At 42.8% G+C, this 15,453-nt stretch overlaps 1 protein-coding gene across 1 annotated transcript in view; it reads right to left on the bottom strand.

Moving 5' to 3' along the window:
* Positions 1-15,453, bottom strand: part of PAK2 (p21 (RAC1) activated kinase 2) — a 439,171-nt gene that overhangs the window by 368,055 nt on the left and 55,663 nt on the right. The window contains exon 2 of the mRNA XM_069213609.1: positions 1,536-1,747. Within this exon, the coding sequence (XP_069069710.1) occupies positions 1,536-1,722 (187 nt within the window). The 5' untranslated portion in view covers positions 1,723-1,747. The remainder of the gene's footprint in view (positions 1-1,535; positions 1,748-15,453) is intronic.

Below are 15,453 nucleotides of genomic sequence, written 5' to 3'. Positions count from 1 at the left end.
ATGTTTGTGTGTTAACCCCATGTTTGCACGCCTTGCATTTTCCTCTATGAACCCAAAATTAAAGAAATAAAATACAACATAGTCTAATAGGTAAGTGTGTAATACAAATGAACATAACAAGTGAGAGACCATGTTAAAGTTGAAAGCAATTCCCGAGGCTCATACCAACTACAGTAAATGAGTACCCCTTGTTCCTTTTCTGACAAAAGCAAGAGACTCTAGTCTGCTTATGTGCAACTGCACTGTCCACCAGATCGACCACAATACGCTAGTTTCAGCTGATTCGAAGTATGTGGCAGTGCTTATTTCCTATAACTGGAGAGGCAGGTCTCGGGTACTTCCTGAAAAAAATCTCCACAAAACATTATGAAGAATGACCTCATCCCCATCCTTCTCTTCTACTTCAGAACAATACATAAACAGTGAGCTTTTTACCACTATATTGGGGTACATGTGCAGTGGGTCAGCAAGTCGAACTATAGTGGAGCTTTTTGAAGCGGTTTCATGCTTATTCCAGCTTCTGATATTCTCATCCCAGATTACACTAGTGCAGCAAAAAAAAAAAAGTAGTATGAGCAAGATCAAGCAATTAAGGCTGTAAAAAGTGGCACTTGTAAAAACAGTCATAGCAAACAGCTCTCAACTGAGACTAGGGGAGTTTGCTCGGTGCTGCAGACCATGTGTTCAGTTTAGGAGCACCAACTGTGGCTCCAAAGACAGTCTCTACTTTAGGTCTGCTTGAAGTGACCTTACTTACCATTAAACAATTATGGGATTTATTCCACCATCAGGCCTTCAGAGGCTTTGGAAATATTAAGTCTTGTCACTAAGGGACAGGACTGACACAAAGAATAAACATAAGTTAGGTTGGTCCCTTTGAAAGGTTCAAGTGAGGCTCAATATCTAACTGACTCACAACCACGGCCACACATCAGAGGAATAAGCTATCCTTTTTAAGGTAAATAAGAATTTACAGTTTTTACTTCAGAATAGCTCTGTAGAGCAGCACTTAAATATAATTTGATGGAAAGAGTCTGTGTTTTGCTATGCTGCTGTTACAGCGAGGCACAGGATCTAGAAATAAGAAATATGCTGTTGTGACCTCTCAACGAGGTGTTGGTAAATTCAAACTACAAGCACAAAAAAAAAACTTGTCTCAACTTACTTTATAACAACAGAAAAATGAGTAGCAGCTGATTAGACCTCTGCGATGAGGTTGTGATGCCCAAGTGGAGAAATTATAAGCAAGCTCGTCAAGTGGAATGGCCCATACTGAGGAGTCCCGCAAGACGAGGAGAGCTGGCCAGACACTCCCTTTAGTAAAATCGCATTGTTAAAATAAAAATAAAAAGTTGACCAGGGAATCATTTGTTCTATCCCGAATTTTTAGGATCTACGAATGAAAAAGAGTAGGACACGAGTTCACAGCTAAACATGCTGACAATAAAGTGATTAAATGCATTTATCAACACACAAAACACTATGTAGAATTGATATCAACAAGGATAGTGTTACAAGAGAGCATAGTGACTCACCTTTTTCATTGCTGGAGAAAATTGAAATGATTTTGTTCTTGGATTTTCTCTCCTCTGGAACAGATGGTAAAGGCTTTAGGCTGTGGTTGGCAGCAAGGGGGTCCTTGGTTCCAGAACTGAAGATGGTGCTGCTCATCCTTACAGGAGGGGCCGGAGGCTTATCTTCCAGTTCCCCATTATCAGACATTTTTCAAAGTTTTTATTGTGTGCTCCTGAAACCAGAAAAAAAAATTAATACAGCAGACAAGGAAGAAAGAAAAAAATAAGTTCATCTCAAGTGATGCTGCCTTCGAAGTTCTTATTACAGGTTACGTTAAAACACAGAACCAGTATTCTAGCCAAACTTCAACTAAACTATTCGGGTAACAAATGACACTCACCATTAAAGAGTAAGCATCTATTTTTATTATAATTTTTTTTTTTTTTTAAAGAAACCCATTCAAGACAATTCTCTGTCAGGACCGGAGGCCAAAAGTACACAAACCCTATTCTACATGACAACCAACCAGAACATAGTACAGTTTACAAATGGAACAGACACCATTCTGCCAGAGCAGCCTGGGCGGACTCGACCTCCCTGTTAAAGGAACAGGAGGGAGTGCGTAAATTAATTCTTGTTCTGGCGCCCACCTTTGATGCAAGTGTGACTATAAGGGGACGCTCCCTCTCCAGGATACCAGAGGCCATTAGCCTCTTTTGTTAGGGTCCTCCCCAGGTATTCCCTGGTCTAAGGTAGGCCCCCTCAACCCATTTAATTGTTATTATTTATGCAGCGCTCACTAAGCATGTGTAGCAGGGATCCAACGCCCTGATGAATGCCCAGAGACCTTCCAGAGCTCATTTTCAAGGGCAGAAACATGTCGGCTACTTCCTTTAGATAGGTGACCTTGTGAGTCATTGCTCTCGCATTGGTTTCCCAGTCTTCTTTTTAATCACACCACACAGAACCTTCTATTAAAAATTCACATGGGTATCTGTGTAGGTGTTTTTATTTCCTAGTATAGCTGGATCCCTTTTTCCAGAAAAAGAATTAATTTACGCACTCCCTCCTGTTCCTTTAACAGGGAGGTCGAGTCCGCCCAGGTGGCACTGTCCTACCTGGGTGGGGCTAGGTGGTCATATGATGAAGCATGACACTATATAGTGTGTGAGACCACCTAGTCCATAATGGAAATTCCCCTCTCAGACCCCACATCACACCACAGTTCACCCATACTTCGCCTCTAGTTGAGGGTCAAGAGTGGTCCAGTGTTACAATTGATACATTACCGACCCACCTTCGTTACAAGAACCCCGTACTCTCAGTTGTGATTTTGTATTGATTTCGGAGGGTCGAGTACGGTTGTGTTTTTCTTCTGTCCCCCTTTTCTCCCATATACTCTCTCTTAGTGTGTTGTTCCATTCTGCCAGACTCTTTTCTCAAAAGTTCATGCTCTACTCTTTATCAGATCATATTTGATATGACCATTTTAACGTATCTGCTTACTGACCGATACTGTACGATTACTATGGCTGCATTGACACTCCCAGGTCAGAAAGAATAGCGTAAACTTTTGCTGACCTGGTGAGGGGGTTTTCTAACCCTGGTTGCCGCACACATTCTATCTTGCCACTATCTAGTTCCTTGAGTCTGGTTGCCCTGGTTGGCCAATCCACCACAGCTACAATGAATGTGATGGAGAAGCAACCTGTTGATCTCTAAGGCAAAGCTCAAATCTGAAAAATGAATCAGTGCATGATAATGCTTTTGAAAAACTGGGACATTCCTAGCTACTGCCAGGGCAAAACATGATCTAAGGAACAACCAAGCATCATCACCAGATACTGCCCGATGACACCTCAGGCGAGTCTTCAGATACAATTCTAGATCCCAACTTACAGAGATCATGGCTTCCTTCCAAAAGACCCCACAAATGCAACTGAGACTAAGCAGATTATGAATTTTTTTTTTTTGGGGGGGGGGGGGGGGGGGGGAATGCTGATGCCAAAACTCAAAATCCCAACAGATGAAGTTCAGTTTTGCACCAGAGGACACTGATCATAGATCAGCGCAATGGTGCAATGATTACCCTTCTGTCAACTTGGTCTGAGTGCCCCAAGCCTGCTTTGAAATGGATAATGGCAGTAAACATGATGGGAATCCAAAAATAAGAACCCTCATGGGAAAATTCTCAGAAAACCAAAAAAGTTAAACCGCTCATGCTGAGCTTGTCAAGACAATCTACATGATCTTTCAGGGCTTCTTGCAAAAATTTTCAAGCATAACCTAACTACCCAAAAAGAGGCTCACCCACTCACCTGGACATTTTGCAGGATGTATAAAGAGTTTGTTTTGTCTAGGAGGTAATGCCAAATGGACATTATCATCCAAGCAATACCACTCTATCCTAATTCAGTTAGATCTTAAATTGTTTGACCTCCTCACTTCTGAAGCTCGAAAGATTGATGCAGGGATACTTCATAGATCCCTTTTGGAAATGACTGGGAAAGTACCCAAAGGTGAGGTATATTTCTCTGCCTGGAGGTTAACATTTTAAATATGATTTTTGAAAGTCCCTACAGCCAAAAATGACATTAAAAAAAAAAAAGTGTTGGTAAAAAAAAAGAAAATTCAAGGCAAACTGACAAATTAAATAGAAAAAAAACTATTTTCAGAAATATACAACAGGTAATATTTCATAGCAAAACATTTCAATTAAAAGTCTAAATGTTTCAGCAAAATGTGCACATTTATCAATAGTCCCACTATACAGAATATTAGCTTTAGCGGTATTCAAATCCAATTGACGCCAACAAAAGACTCCTGACTCTGCTAGGGACACATTTTAGACATCCAGTAGCTTACACCTCCGTTAAAAAACACCCTGGAAGAGGATTCTTTGAGGTGAGGCTCAGACATATGCTTCCTAAAATTCCTGTTCTTGTGCATATCAAATAAGGCAAAAGCTAATAAAATAAAATCCTAAATTGTGATCGTAGTTTTTAACAGAATAGTAAGAATCAACCTACAAGACTGGGTAAAAGACAAATATTCATTGTATACCTGTACTCGTGAAAACCATTCTACCAACCACCATCATAGCTGTTTCCCTGCCAAGACAGAATCTGTCACAAAAGCAACCATTACTTCAAAGATTAGACCATAAGGCCAAAAAACTCAGTCTTACCTATCCCCCAAACAAGCAGGAAAACTCAACAGCCACAACAAATTCAAAATGTCAGAGCACTCCCTGACCACCAGCATCTTAGTGTTGCACTAAATTGCGAGCATGCGTGACCAACAGAATGCAGGAGGCAAAAAGACCGAGCAGACGAAGGACCTTGAGGACTGGAACTACCGCTCCATTTCGAAACATTGGAACCAAATCCTGAATATCTTGAATCCGCTGAGGCGGAGGAAAGGCCCGACCCAATGTTGTATCCAGTACTGCCCCTATGAACAGGAGGCGCTGAGAGGGCTCTAGGTGAGATTTGGGCTCGTTCACCGAAAAACCCAGGTCGAACAACAACTGGGTTGTTGACTGCAGATGACGCAACACAAGCTCCGGGGACTTGGCTTTGATCAACCAGTCGTCCAAGTAAGGGAATACTGCTATCCCCTTCCTTCTGAGCTCTGCCGCAACCACCGACATCACCTTCGTGAAGACTCGAGGTGCTGAAGTAAGACCAAACGGAAGGACCGCAAACTGATAGTGTTGCGATCCCACCACAAACCGGAGATACTTCCTGTGTGACTTGAGTATCGGGATATGAAAGTAAGCATCCTGCAAGTCGACAGACACCATCCAGTCTTCCATGTTCAACGCCAAAAGCACCTGTGCTAGGGTCAGCATCTTGAACTTTTCCTGCTTGAGGAACCAATTCAAGATACTCAGGTCCAGAATTGGTCTCAAACGACCATCCTTCTTGGGAATCAGGAAATACCTTGAGTAAACTCCTTGACCCCTTTCCTGCTCCGGGACCAACTCCACCGCGCCCTTTAAAAGGAGGACTTCTACCTCCTGTTCTAGCAACAGGAGGTGTTCTTGTGAACAATACGAAGGGCGGGGCGGGATGAGGGGCGGAAACTCCCGAAAAGGAAGGGTGTAGCCTTTTCCCACAACACTGAGAACCCAATTGTCCGACGTAACAGTCTCCCATTTGGTGAGAAAATGCTGTAATCTTCCCCCTACAGGAGAGGCGTGAGTTGGAAATGGTGGAAGCCTAAGGCTGCTTCCCCTGCTGCACCCCGCCAGAGGAGGAGGAAGAGGCAGAGTGCTGCTGAGAGGCTCCTCTGGTGCGGACCCTACCTCTCCCCCTAAAAGATCTATAGGGATGGGAAGAGGCAGGTTGCTGATATCTTCCCCGAAAGGAAGAGGAGGAAGAGCCACGCCCAAATCCACGAACCTCCTGAAAAATCTGGAAGAGGCCGTGGAAGAAGGAGCTTGGAGCCCTAACGACTTAGCCGTGGCCCTGCTTTCCTTAAAACGTTCCAAGGCCGAATCAGCCTTAGCCCCAAACAGTTTGTCCCCATCAAACGGGAGATCCAACAATGTGGACTGTACATCAGCCGAAAAGCCCGAGTTACGGAGCCAGGCCTGTCTCCTTGCCACCACAGTTGTGCCCATTGCTCTGGCTACCGAGTCGGTGGTATCCAGTCCCGTCTGGATAATTTGGGTCGCAGCAGCCTGGGCATTTGAGACAAGATCCAAAAGACCCTGGGGAAGCTCTGTAAACGAAGAGGAGATGTCATCCATCAGAGCATGAATATACCTCCCCAGGATACAGGTTGCATTGGTGGCTTTTAACGCCAGACTGCAGGACGAAAAAATCTTCTTCGACTGCGCCTCTAGCTTCTTTGAATCTCTGTCCCCAGGCACCGTCGTAAAAGAACCAGGCGCTGACTTGGACGAACAGGAGGCCTGCACCACCAAGCTCTCCGGCGTAGGGTGCCTGGACAGAAAACCAGGGTCAGTTGGAGCCGCCCGATACCTCCTGGCCGCGGCTCTGTGAACTGCTGGGGAAGATGCCGGCCTCTTCCACACCTCTAAAACCGGATCCAGCAGAGCGTCATTAAAAGGTAACAGAGGCTCCGCCGCGGCTGAGGCCGGATGTAACACCTCTGTCAAAAGGTTTTGTTTCGCCTCCACCACCGGCAAAGGCAGGTCCAAAAAACTAGCTGCCTTCCGTACCACTGCATGAAAGGAAGCAGCCTCCTCAGTATATTCCCCCGGGGACGAAAGGTCCCACTCAGGGGAAGTGTCCAGCCCACTGGCCGACTCCAGTCCACGCAGCCCATCACCCGAGTCCTCTAGCTCTCCTTCCTCTAGGGCTCGTTGGTACTCCTGCTCTTCTAGTACCCGGAGAGCACGTCTCCTTGAATGCAGTCGTTGCTCAATCCGCGGAGTCGACAATGCCTCCGCCGAAGTCGGAGATCGGCGCCGATCTTCCGAAGCCACCGACGCCGCATCCGGCGCCACAGGTAACTTCGGCGCCGACTGAAGAGCAGTTGAAACGGATGGACCCACCGGAGTCACAGGCCGAAATCTCGACGTCAACGGGATGGAAATCCCTGGGGCCAATACTTCCGAAGCCACCGGAGCGGCCACCGGCGCCGACACTGGCGCCGAGCCCACGTTCCCAAACGGGAGAAAGGGCATAAAGGGTGCCGGCCGAAGAGGCGCAGGATCACCCAAAGAAAAGGCCAAAGGCCCAGCCGGAGCACCCCCTGGAGCCATCTGTTGGAAGATGGCATACATCGCATTCAAGAATGCGGAACTATCGGCTCCAGGGGTGGGAAAAGCCGGATACTGGGGTGCCTGTCTCGGAGGCGACCCCGACGCCGGCCTCGGCGTCTGCGCCGGAGAAAACACTTGAGGCTCCAATACCTCAATCACCGACGCCTGTCCAGGTGAAGTTGGAGACGCCGGAGAAGGCAACGGCGTCGAAGGATGCGGCGTAACCGTGGGGCTGACCTCCCATGTTCTTCGGCGCCGATCCGGAGACCTGGAACGAGCCTCCCTTGAATGACGCCGAGATTCTCTACGGCGCCGGGAGTCTCGATGACGCCGATGTCTTGGAGAAGACTTCTTGTGATGCTTCTCCTTTGACTTGGCCATAAACAGCTTCGCCTCACGTTCTTTAAGAGCCTTTGGATTCATGTGCTGACATGAATCACAAGTCGAGACGTCGTGGTCGGAGCTCAAACACCAAAGGCAATCGGAATGAGGATCAGTCACCGACATCTTGCCTCCACACTCACGACAAGGCTTAAATCCAGACTTTCTCTGCGACATTATTTCCACAGCGAAAGACTACGCAGCAAGATATACACTGTAACCGCAAGAGTAACAGTTGCTCCCTCGAAGATAACCGTTTCGAATGCACGGAAAAAAGGGAACTGACGTCCGCACGTCGTCGAGGACCTCTTATTGCCTGTATGACGTCAGACGGCGTCGCGTGGGCGACAGTGACGTCCTCGTCGACGTGCAGAGACTAGTAAGAAGATTTCCGTCGAATGCTGGCGCCATGGGAGTATTCATGAGGTGAGGAATCCACAGGTAGTTGTATCCATCAGAAGCAATTGTGATTACTGGACTACTAGGCTACCACATCCTTGGCCGGGTGTCTGAAGCTGCTAAGATGGAAGAGACTAACCTCTACATCCAGTGTCCTCCTGCCCACATACCAGAAAAGGTCATTTCCTACATGGGCATTGAATTTCTGAACGACCCAATAAAGGTTCAATGTACAAGGCAAGTAATGGATAGGAGTACATTAAGGACCAGTACGAACACACCTAACAGTGCTGGGACCAAATTCCAGTTCCATTATCTGCAGTGACCACAGGGAGCACACATTCTTGCTGGAGAGGGTCAGCTCTAACAAAGGCAAATCCTTAAGACCTGCAGACACCACAAACACATTTGCTTGACTGCTAGCCCCTCCTCATTCATCCCCAGCAAACCCAAATAGCCAGCGAAGAGGCAAGGAAGAGTAATCAACTTCTGAATAAAACAACACCGAATCAAATCCTAGGCATTACCTGCATTTAGTGGTGGCAAACAACCAAAAAAGCAAAGGGAGTCTTGTCAAAGGAAGAATATACTGGCCCACTGAACCTAAAACCAATCAACAGTCTTGAACCCCCCAAATTTCCAGAAATGTACATAGTTAATTTTGCACTAATATGTGCCATCAATTGAACCCAGTAAATGGATAGAACAATACAACTGAATACGGGAGTGGTAAACTTTGTGCAGTGTCCCTACAAGTAGGAAGAGGAAGGCAGTCTTAAAATGTCTGTGCTGAAAAATCAGCAAGAACTCAATAGCGCTCAGTAACAAGATCACAGGGAGGATTAAGGGACAGCACAAAAACATGCAAGCACAGCAAGAGCGTGAAAAACACTGAAACTGTGAGGAAATAATTTTCTGCGTGGTGAAAATGCTTGGAGGAACAAAAGGGCACTAATCACTTCCACTGAGTGTTTAAGTTTGAGCATGACAACTTGCACCAATTCCCCAAGACCTCTAGGATAATCAGGTTTCAATATCTGCCAAACACTGTACAGTGACAAAGACAGCCCTTGTATCCTCTACGTATGAGCATTCCAAATCTCTCAAGGACAATCAAAACTCAAATTTCTTGCCATTTGCTATTTCTTGTCTCCAGCACCATCCTGCTTAAAACCAGTGATGAAATGAAGCTTTGCTCATCCAGATTCCCTGAACCCAGGGGAACAAAAAAAGTATCCAATTGATCTTCAATCAAAAAAGGCCTGGATTGAAAACAAACTTCTGCCAACATGGGGCCCTTAAGTTGTCAAAATAGTTATAAAGTCCAGTTAGAAAGTTCCTTCTTAGCTTTCACCCCACTGCCAAAACATTTAACATTATACAGGAAAAACTCAACTAGATGGATAAGAACTTTGCAGACAATGAAATAAAAAAAGGTCCAAATACCTTCTATGGTCAAAGAAAGGCCATTTGAAATCTTACAGCTCCGAAACGCTTATAAGGAAGAGCTGGAGGACAAAAAGAGGATTCAACACTAGGATTTATGGGCTGTAGAAAAGGAAAGCAAAATTAAATTCTACCTTTCTGGAACAGTTCCTGTAGAAATGTCTTTACCTATCAGTTGAAGAAACATTTAACTTTCAATTCAACCAATTATCAGGCCTTGCATCAAGTTTGTCACCTTGCACCAAACCCACAGGTGTTGCATTGTATTACTTTGAATACTCCTAGGTAATTATGATTCTCGAGGCAGCAAACAGTAATGTAACTAAATCTTCTGTGGAGGCCAATAGCAATGCTGCGCCTAAATTTAGCCAAAGCTACAGCTGCCCTAAAAATAAAACACATCGACATGAGCCCCAAACTAAGACACCCCATTTTTGTTTTCAATCAATTCACTTTACTCGTGTGCTGGAGGCACTCATAAAAATAGAATATAAAATCCAATGCACACAGTAATTCATACAGATTTAAAAAAAAAAATGAGAAGGCATAAAAAGTTTTTAAAGCAGAGAATTTCTAGAAGCTCCACAGATTTGAGAAATTCTCCCATCCTAATGCACACCTCATCATTAGCTATAGGAAACATACAGCTATTCTACACTTAATAAACGTAAATGTCCTTTAAAATTGCAATAAAATGCCTGAGACAAAGCACATAGTATTTACAATAAAATGTAAAAGAGGCTGAACTCAAATTCCATCACAGGGACAAACGTGCGTCACTACTACTGTGCATACCTAAAGAGAAGCAAAGGAGAAATCTAACCGTGCCTGCTCTAAATAATAAGACTCCTTCTTGATGACCCATTGCGTATACAAGGCAGGGATCCATTGAGCTGCAAGTTTTTTAATGTAATGTACAGCCTCAATGTTGATTTTTTCCAACTGGCCTACCTCCCCAAGTGCTTGCCTTTCTTCAAGGAAAAAACATTTAATCTGCAATTTATCTGTTGGGCGTATCATAGCGGGATCATCAAAAAGTAAGGACTCCGGTAGTCCAAATAACATTGCTTCACGTAGGACAACAAAGAAATTTTGAATCCATTATCACATGACCAACAATCTCTAATGACTGGTTGGCTTAGAGTTGCATGTAGGTTGAGCCACATAGAAATCCACAAACACAAAGGCCTAACTTGATAAAATCTTCTAAATAAGGGAGGCCCAGTCCCTTGTGACGTAAAAGGTGTGATGGTGAACAGAAAACAATAGTCAACAAAAAATGATTTCTTAAGCTTGAAATATTCAGCAATTTGACAACCTCCATTACCAGCGCCAAAGGTGACCATCGGTACACATGGTGTATAGTACACCTTCAAAAGGGGCATGATTTCTGGTTTCTTAGGGAGCTTGATAGACTGAATAGAGAACCGCCAAATGAGTTCAATTTAGATGGCAGTTGCCGATTGTGTCTCAGGCCCCAGAAGAGTCTAAGAGTACCCCTAAGTAACGAAAATTAGACACCAACTGCAGTTTATTAATTGAGAAGGTGCGCACCTTTAAACGTTTAGGGCAGCAAGCCATGGTATGTGAATTGGTAAAATTAGTAATTAACTCTAATACGTCACAAATTGCATACACCAATGTGCAACGGAGTAGATCTCCTTCACAGTTGTAGTGTTGCGAACTGAGAACACACACTAAAATAGCTGACACACTTTTCAGTGGATAAAAAGGATTCCAGGGCCACCTTCTATAGGACCGAGCTTTTGCGGAATCTACTCAAGTTGGCCAATTGGGGTGGGGGGGAAATGGGGTATCTGATATACAAAACATTTCTTCTGAGTAACCATTGCTTCCATTCTATGAGCCAATTGCACCAGTGCCATAGCGCCCCTTCCACCAAAAAAAAGGACACATGTATGCAGGCCTTAATTGTGAGCAGGGGAAAGTGATACATTCCTCCACCAATGCAAGATGAAGATTGCAAGGTAGCCTCAATAGTTCTTTCATTACCTAGATTATCACTGTTGTATAGTAGCCATCTATGATGCACTAAATCAAAGGACCCATACATGGTGTATTCTCATAAAAAGTGATTGAGAAGAGTGAGAGACACAGAAACCTCATACCTTCATCTCCACATGCTAAGCAACAATGTGTAGACCTCTCCATTGCCATCTAATTTCTAGGTACAACTCTTCACAAACTGATCTAGGGAATCTGTTTTTCACAATGCTGTATTTTCATAGTGTTAACTTTCACCTCTATGGGGGCATCTAAAATTTCCCCAGTGACTAGAAGCAATATGACTATACAAATGAAGAAAAAAACTGTATAGGGTAAGTGACTGGCTTTTCTTTGCTTTCCTAAGAGCAGGTCTCATAAGACTTCTTTACATAAATTACTGCTTAACTCTCCTTCTGATGCCTTTTATTCTACTATTCATTTGTATTAGTCAGGCAGGCCTTCTATGTTCAATATATATCCCTCTTATAAGTTTTTTAATTAACCAGGCAGACCTTCAATGTCCAATATTGTGCTGAAATCTTCAGCTGGAAATAACGTTGAGAGAACAAACAGCGGCCTATTAAAGAAACGCTGCTTCCTCCTCATCCTATTAATGTACATTTGATCCCCCCCATGCTCAGTACAACATAAAATCATCGGTCTCCAACAATGGTAAACTTCCCAACATCCAACACCCACAGCACTGCAGTCACCAGCCCGTGGAAAGCCAAAATAGCAGCTTCAGCTACTTTCTCTCATATAGCTACCATACGCCTCTTGTCATTTGTACAGGCTTCATAGCTCTGAATGCTTTCATATAACTGCCATTTGCCTCCATAAAGCTTCTCATAACACTACAGTTTTCCAACTCTAACAAACCAACATAGCTGATTTAGCCTTTACTCATATCCACAGGTGCTCCTTACCTAGGGGTGTCTGCTAGGAACGTGCTGAAACGATTATGACTGACCGCCGACCACAACGAAACTGGAAGATAAATAAATACATACATACATACATATATATATATATTCCTGAGCAAATGGCCGTATCTCAGGCTGCGCGCTGTTGCTGCCTGTGCCAATGCGTGAGTTAACAGCCAAACTCCAATCCGTAATACAATAAAAAATAAAAAAATTGCACACAAGGAAGCACGTTTTCCAAGCTGATTTATTCAGTACAGCGTGAGTGTCTCCACCACCCTGCGCATTTCAAACGCTAAGGTCTTGATCACATGAAAATCTTGACCCTTTCCCCTGTTTAATTTATATCATGTGACCACAGTGGATCATAGGGCATTGTGGATAACGTAGTTTCAGGACATTTTTGTGTTTTGAGTCTACAGTTTACGTTTTTGCTAACCTTCTAAGTGAAGCAATTCCAAATTACTGCAATTCCCCCCAAATTAAACATTGACAACTAAATCTTATTTAGTATATTGTTCTTCTTACAAGTCCGTAACTTTATCCTATTCCTATGTATTCAACCACTTATATGCCTAAACAGGGTGACTAAATGTTGTAGAAAAACCCTCTCTCTTCTATCATTATATCACCACAACGTTGTATTAATAATGAAATCATATTTTACATGTTACTTTCATTGTTCATATAATTTCCTTTAAATAGGAACTTTTTATCAAACGTCATTCTTCAAATGGAATATTTAAGAAACAAGCATTTTCAATGCAATGGGTTTCGCATTTGTTCGAGTATGTAAAATGCAGCGCGATCACGCTGCGTTGAAAATAAACAGATAAAGTAGTCCGGACTCTAGGCTGAAGACATCGAGCCTCGTAAGTTTTTAGTACTTTACCGGTGCCGTGTAGGTGGGCTAAACACTGGAAAAGGCATGACATACGTATGTCTTTCACAAATGAAAGCAAGCAGATTTTAAAAGGCAAGCCCACGAACCAATGTAAGTGACCAACGTGGCATGGGCGTGGTTTGAAACCCAAAGAGAGATTACAGAATGGACGGAGCACTTTGTGCTCGCCCATAAAAAGGGAGTCTTCCCCACTGCACTCTCTCAAGAATTTACGGTTATTCCAAGTCAATCCTTTCCTTCAAATACAGGCTCTTATTCAATATCATCTTTACAGTAAGGAGAGGAAAACAAAACAAAGGAGAAGGTTACTCTAAATCCCCAGTGTTTTAAAACCAGTGATTCTTTCAAGAAGGCGGCAAGACATTCCTGTATGACACATGTCCTCTACCATACTTTTTTTTTTTTAATAAATGTACATATAATTCTTCATCGGTGTTCAGGCCAAAAGGAATATTGGTCTTTAATTTGATTATGTATTTGGATTCCAAACAATGGAGTTTTAAAATTCTATTCCATCCTCTTTCATTCTGAGGGAATGGGCTACTCCGAAGTATCGCATTAACTTCCAGTCACTTTGATGATGCAGTCTTTGATGTTTCATCATTGCATAACTTTGATCTTTAATGTTGACCGCTCTTATGTGTTCCAGTATTCGTTTTTCAATTTGCAAGTTGTACTGCCCACATATATCATGTCACATTCACATTTCAATATACTACATGAGTTTTCTCACGTTATTTTCTGGTTGATCTTAAAAGTTCATCCTAGGGTGTCCTTTACTTCTTTTCTATTTTCACCAATACAACATGCCTTGCATTTCAAACACTTGGTAAATCCAGCACTTTTTTCCTTTAACGAAGTACGGGACATTTCTTCAGTGGAGTGGATTGTCACCAGTCTTTGATGGATGGATGGAGCCTTTCTATAGGTGATTTTTGGTCTTGTCCCTACCATGGGACCTATATCGGGATCGTTTCTCAACAAATTCCAATGTTTTTTCAAAATGTTAAATATTTCCTTATGCTCTTTATTATATGTCATTATCATTCTTGTTGCTTGATCGTCTTTTGCATTTCTGTTGTCACACCTTTCCTGTATGACTTTGTTTTCTATGTATTTTTCATGCCTTTGTCATTCCTTGACTAATATACTGTATAGGATAACCTCTTGCTACAAATCTTTGACATCCTCAAATTGTTTTGTCATCTCTGTATCATTTGAACAATTCAATCTTACCCTCAAGAATTCCCCATAGGGGATGCTTTTTAACAGGTTTTATGGATGAAAGCTACTCCCACACAGGATGCTGTTTGTTGCAGTGGGATTACAATAAAGTGTTGTTTCCAAAGTTTGACCTTGCACATAAAATTATATATCCAAAAATTCTATTTCTGTTTTGCTCATTTTATGTGTAAACTTCAAACCAATCTCAATGGTGTTTAGAATAAAAATAAAACAAAAAAAAAACACTCTTGAAATTTCATCTCCGTTCCCTTCCAAATGACAGATTGTCAATAAATCTTAATCAGAGTGCTGTTTTTTCCATGTACTGGTCATTTTCTTCTCTCCAAGCCACCTCCTTCTCCCACCAACCCATGTTGAGGTTGGCATAGCTTGGAGAGAAGAAAACTCCCATTGATGTTCCCTGTATTTGTAAGAATAGTTCATGATTAAACATAAAAATATTATTGGTGAGACATAACTCAATCATTGGCATTAATATTTGAGTGTTGCAACTCCTGTACATTGTGCCGTCTTAAAAGGTATTCTATAGCTTTGAGACCCACTTCATGCTTAATGGATGAGTGCAAAGACACCACATCAATTGTCATCAATAGATGTTTAGATTGCCATATGATGCCTGTTAGTATTCTTAAGAAATCACCTGTGTCCTTCACAAAGGAGCTCAAAGTTGGTGCCGGAAAATAATCAATATAAGATGACAAGTTCTCATACAGTGAGCTACAGCTAGATATGATCGGTATTCCTAGTGGGTTTATTAGTGACTTGTATTTTTGGGAGAAAATAAATCGTTGGTATTACTGGGAATTCATTCAACAAATACAGATATTCATTATCATTGATTAGGGTTTCCTCACGCCATTGTTTTAACATATCCTCCAATTTTTTTTTTACCTTGC

This window comes from Pleurodeles waltl, chromosome 11, assembly GCF_031143425.1.
Source record: "Pleurodeles waltl isolate 20211129_DDA chromosome 11, aPleWal1.hap1.20221129, whole genome shotgun sequence".
NCBI classification, from domain to species: domain Eukaryota; kingdom Metazoa; phylum Chordata; class Amphibia; order Caudata; family Salamandridae; genus Pleurodeles; species Pleurodeles waltl.
The sequence above is the reverse complement of the archived record's forward strand: the minus strand, read 5'-3'. Positions and strand labels throughout refer to the sequence as shown.